Source organism: Oreochromis niloticus, linkage group LG1 (assembly GCF_001858045.2).
Source record: "Oreochromis niloticus isolate F11D_XX linkage group LG1, O_niloticus_UMD_NMBU, whole genome shotgun sequence".
In the NCBI taxonomy this organism is placed as follows: domain Eukaryota; kingdom Metazoa; phylum Chordata; class Actinopteri; order Cichliformes; family Cichlidae; genus Oreochromis; species Oreochromis niloticus.
Window position 1 is genome coordinate 17,409,106 of NC_031965.2, and position 5,655 is coordinate 17,414,760.

General features: G+C 43.5%; 1 protein-coding gene across 1 annotated transcript; it reads right to left on the minus strand.

The window, feature by feature from the left end:
• Window positions 1–568: 568 nt before the first annotated feature.
• On the minus strand, window positions 569–5,295 carry si:dkey-56m19.5 (neurofilament heavy polypeptide). The gene is made up of 2 exons (XM_005466908.4): window positions 5,087–5,295; window positions 569–2,831 (listed from the first exon to the last, which is right to left on the minus strand). The coding sequence occupies exon 2, from the start codon at window positions 2,821–2,823 to the stop codon at window positions 1,126–1,128; it is 1,698 nt and encodes a 565-aa protein (XP_005466965.1). The 5' UTR covers window positions 2,824–2,831; window positions 5,087–5,295; the 3' UTR covers window positions 569–1,125.
• Window positions 5,296–5,655: the final 360 nt, after the last annotated feature.

Below are 5,655 nucleotides of genomic sequence, written 5' to 3' on the forward strand. Positions count from 1 at the left end.
CACCAGCTAGTGACCTAAAGGACATTGCCCTGTGTGGACATAAATAATCGACTGAGCTCTAACCCACTGACCTGTAGAGGCGGAGCCTAAATGAACAGAGCCTTTTGATGTTGTGTAAATATTGATGCTCTGCTACTCTTGCAAACGCAGCAAAACTGCAATTCAAATATAGATTGTTATAGTGCTGGTTGGGTCAGTGCCTTGCTCAAGCCTAAAAGAAATTTAAAAATCAACTGCAAATTACAACATTTCCACTAGGTCAGGGTGAATTTTTTTTTAAAATGCATAAAATGATGTAATGGATGTCTAGAACATTTGCATTTGAGGCAAATGATTCATAAAAAGTCTTTGATTTGAATTCGAAGTAGATTGTGTTATACAGAAACCAAATGGGCTCGTATCCACAAGTGTAATCTTTGTAATAAAACTTTTTTTTAAAAAGTAAAAGAAAGAAGAATGACGGATGATAAATCTGAGTCATAGCTTAAAGTACTATTAATATTAGTAGCCCAAGGCCTCAGATGCGTTTGATGCTGAGAGAACGTTTGAAAGGAAAAGAAGATCACTGTAGACTAAAACAGTCTCTTTTTATTCTCTATTCTGAACAATTGGTTTTAATTAAACAATCCTTACAGGTACCATTACTATAAAAGGCCAAAACATGTCACGTCTCTGCATATAGTAATAGAAAGGATATTTGAATTTCTAAAATCAAATAATATACTAATAATGACAGATTTTCCATTAAGCCACTTTGTAATATTCATCGGCCTCACACACACAGACACATTCTTTTATTTTACTGAACAATGTCGTTTTTGCTGTCCAGTATTTTTTTTTGCCAAGCTGTCCAGCTTCACTGCCTTTCTGCACTCGAATTCCAAACTTCAGTCTCTTCACGGCACTTCCATCTCACTATAAATATCTCCCTGTGTCCCTCTATCCTCAAGTGGTTGGGCTTCGTTTTTGGTTACTCAACAGAAAGCATCCTTTTTGCCTGAGTTGCCACTAAAGAGATTGCAGTGGTTACAGCATTTCAGAAAGCGTAGCTGTGTTTGTGATACCTCGACAGCTTTCTTGCACCACGGGGGGGATTATACTTGATTTGAATGATGCTTCCTTCTTTTAAGCTTCTTGAGTGACCTCAGTGCTCAGGCCATCCGCCATGCCTGAGACTGCATCAGGAAATTCTGGGCCATCCTCACTCAGGTTCAAGTCCTTTTTCAGTTCAAGGTCACTCGGCTCCTTGATAGGGATCTCCTCTGGCATTTCACCCCCATTAACACATTCCTCTGCCTGTGTGGCCATGGCAGTGTCAGGATCTCTGCACTCCCCGTTCACAGCTGGAACTGCATCCTCGGTAACAGAGGGGCTCTTTAAATCTCCATTTTCCAACTTGTTTTCCACCTCCAGCTCTGCTTGAGGCACTGTTTCCACGGAGGGCTCAGCTGCCTTTTCAGATTCGACAGCAGCTTCGCACGCAGAGGCGATGACAACCTCAGACACAAGTTCTGCTTCCTTGAGCTCATCTGGCACCTCAGTGCTGGGAGCTTCTGGTGTAAAAGATTCCTCTTTTGCAGCTTGATCGGTGAGGGCATCCTCTGCGGTAGCCTCCGTGACATCAGAAGAGTCTCCTCCCACAGTCGCCACTTCACTCACGTCAGAAGTGGCTACAGCCGGCTCAGCTTCAGTTTCTTCCACTTGATCCTGTGTTGCAGCTTTCAAAGCCTCAGCCTCTTGCTCAGGTCCTGGCTCTGATGTTTGTTCCAGCTCTGCCTCTGGGGCTTGTTCTGTTTCAGGCTCAGGTTCTGTTGTCTCCACAATCTCTGGCTCTGGTTCCTGTTTTAGTTCTGGCTCCAGTACTTGCTCAGGCTCTTCTTTCTCTGGCTCTGCCTCTGGCTCTGCTGCTTGCTCTGGCTCTTGCTTGGGCTCTTCCTCTGGTTCTGTGGCCGACTCCAGCACTGGTTCAGCTGCTGGCTCAGCCACCAGTTCAGGCTCAGGGACAGCCGCAGAGACTACGGTCTCCTCCACAGTAGCTTCAGGCTCAGTCTCTGGGATGGGCTCTGGCTCTTTGGTGGCTTCTGACACAGATTCAGCGACTGCAGCAGGTTCTTCTTCATGGACCTCTTCAGACTTGGGTTCAGCTTCAACTGGCACAGATTCTTCTGATGTTGGGGCAGAGGTTTTCTCTGCTACAGCAGCCACTGCAAGGTCTTCTGGAGCTTGCGCTTGTACTGCTGCACTTTGCTCCAATACTACAGCTGCTTCTTCTTTTTCTGGAGCTGGCTCCTTTGATTCTGCACTTGGTTCTTCTTTCACTGGAGCTACTTCTTCTGCTGCCACAACTGGCTCTTCTACAACTGGATCTGCTTCTTTTGCTGCCACAACTTGTTCTTCTACAGCTGGAGTTACTTTATCCGCTGCAGCAGCTGGTTCTTTTGCTACTGTAGTGGCTTCATCTGCTGCCACGACTGGTTCCTCTACAACTGGAGCTACATCCTCTGGCGCTGCTGCTGCAACTGGTTCCTTAACAGTGGATGCTACTGGTTCTTCCACAGCTGGGGAATCTGATTGTGCAGCTGGTTCCTTCTCAGATTTTTCAGGTGCTTCTGACTCTTGAGGTACCGCTGCCTCTGCTGTCACAGCCTTTTCCTCTTCTACGTTGCCTGCCTCTGCTTTTGTCTCTTCTCCTGTAGGCGGGGCTCCACCTTCCCCTTTAGCAGAGTCGTCTGCACTTGCAACTGTTGCAGGGGATTCATCCTTCTTGTCTTTTGGATCGCTCACATCATATCCTTTTCTTTTTTTGCTCAGCTTGCCTCCCATGATGTTTCCTAGAGGGAAAAATAAGAAATTGTTTGGTTTTTGGCCTTTTTATTTAGTTGTAAATGTAAAGTTCATGTTTGGGGGAGTCTAATATGTGTTCAGGTTTCCAGTACCCCTGATGTGACCCCATCCCTGGGTTGTGGATCAAAAGCCCTTGCATACACAAGGAAACCATACAAACTAAAATGTTCCACTAAATGGATGAAAATAATCTAGTATGTCTGGACTAAATATACGGAAAGCAGAAATGCGATAGTTTTGAAGCTTTTCTTAGATCTAATAGAAGCATATAATGTTCTATAATGTTCTAAATTTAATGACTAGAGGCCATATAAGGAGAAGTAAATGAAGAAGCGCTTTCACTTCAGTAAAGAACCATCTTATGTTAAAGTAAACCAGAAGTTCAGTTAGGAAATGATGTCTGCCATTTGCAATTTGTCTGGAAAACCAATGTCAGTGCATGGGAACCTCAGTGAGATCAGGCAACCAAGCAGACTCACTACCCTTTAAGGAATGCGTGGTGAGGATCAGCGCCAAGTGAACCCACAAGTCTGAGTTGAACATCTATGATGTAGATGCGCAACTATTTCTTCCTCAGTAGTGTCATAGGTTTCCCAGCATGCACCCAGAGTTTGCAGTTATATCCATTCATCTAAACTAGCTGAGAAATGTGGATTTTCGGCACAAACCACAACTGTCATTCGGCCAGTGCAGAAAATATGTTACAGACACGTACTTCCGTGTGATCATGCTTTGACTGTGGAGGAAGTGAAGTGTAATGATTGCCACATAACTTCCTTAAAGCAAAACTGGGAATTCAGCTTCATCCCTGTAATTGGTTTTCAGTGAACCCTGCAGACTTTCTGAATATAGGCCTAAATTATTCATAAGAGCGGAGTACTTAAACACCCTGGTTCCCACTAAAGATACAGACAGATTTTTTTTATTTATTTTTTTAACATGGAACATTTTCATTTAATGAGGCAGAAATACTGTTCAGCGTTCTTGTTTGGTTGATTGATTGATATTTTTTTTTCTGCAAAACTGCCACATGCAGGAGTTTTCACCTGCAGTGAAGCATGTTGGCACAGGTACGAACCCGGGAACTGTCCACAGTGCTGCAGGAGGGCATTAACGACAGGATGCGACACATACCAGCCTTGGAGAGCCAATCCAATATGGCAATTTTGATTCTACAAACCTTCCAATTAAAACAACAACAAATATAAAAATTAAAAGTGTATTTAATTTTTTAATCTATTCCACTCGCTTCGTAGCTTACTTGTATTATATGCCTGATCGTGTTCGTGCGGATATTTATTTATTTATTTATTTTTAATTCGCCCATTCATGTTCCCAGTGTCTCGGGGCCTCCCAGTCAGACAAAGCAAAATTTTATAATGTGGGAAAACTTCATATTTCAAACCAAAAAATAACCCAATGTAACAGTTTATTACTGCGTGAAGCCAATTTTCCAGTTGGTCAAACAGTAGATACAATTCTTCACGCTAAAACACTGGGAAGATAAAGGAGGCGTGCATGTAACCGGCAGCATGTGCCGGCCGGTAACAAAGGACTGTGATTCCTCGCTAGGCGTTACATCCCGATAAAAGTAACGGCTTGGACAAAGTTGACAGGAAAAAAAAAGACGACGCCAGGCTCGGGACCTACTTTAGTGCGGACTTCAATTAGTCGCTATAACCAGGTGGATTTAAGGTTATGTTGGAAGATTTGAAGGATAAAGGCTATAGAGGGGTATCCATCCCCCCTTTTCAAAGCCACCCACCCACCCACCGCTTCCCTCAGCTGCTCTGCCCTTCTTCTTTTTTTGTGTCCAGCTGCTTTGAAAATGCCTCTCGCGCACATAAGCGTGCAAAAAAATACGAAATTCTCTACAACAATGTGTTGACTGCGTCCACACTAATAACTTTGTTCTGCGGGTCGTTATCATGGCAGAAGGATTTCAACCGCCTGGCCTACTTTTAAAAAGCGCCACTTGCCTGGAAGACGCTGATTCAACAACTGAGAACAAAAAAGTCTTCCCTTTATTAAACACACTTTCAGCTGTAGTCTATAAAAATAAAGAAAAAAGCAGCACAGCAGGAATAATAAAAGCAGACAAACTAGATTCATCACAGGTAGGAAGACCTTTCTTTCTTTCCTTCTTTCTTTCTTTTTTACAACATCGCACTGCTCGAAATTCAAAATAAAAACATTTTAAAAAATGAAATCATTTTTAAAAAATCATTGTGACGACACTTACCTGTATTTCTAGTGCGTAACCAGCTCGGCTTCTTTTGCAATCTGTGGCTGGATGTGGTAATGGAGGTAAGGCTTTTTGGAGTGACAGCTGCAGATTCCGCCCCTGCTCTCCGAGGTGCAGCCTGGGGTCCGTGTGTTGTAGACTATCCGACGAGTGCCCCTCACACAATTTTCTAGACATCTGTCGATATCACAATCCAGCCAACCCCACTACTGCTCTGTCTGCAATCTACACCCTCCCAGTCTTTAACCCCTCCTCCCTCGCACACCCACTCTGGAGAATTTGTTGTAGAAAGCCATCTGGGAAGTTAAGAGTGATTATTAACGGACCATCGCTTATTACACTTTAAGAAACTGCATTTGTGTGTGAGTGTTTGTGTCCTCTGCTTTTCCGCAGCCAAAAAGTAATTCTAAAAAATCAAGTTAGTGCCCCCCTCCCCTCACAGAAGTATGGATGTAATATAAATTATGCATGGGAAAGCTTTGTGTCAGTAAAACCACTTAAGCGCAACACACACACACTCACACACACTCCATGGAAAAGGACTCTTTCATTTTTTCCCGTCTTTT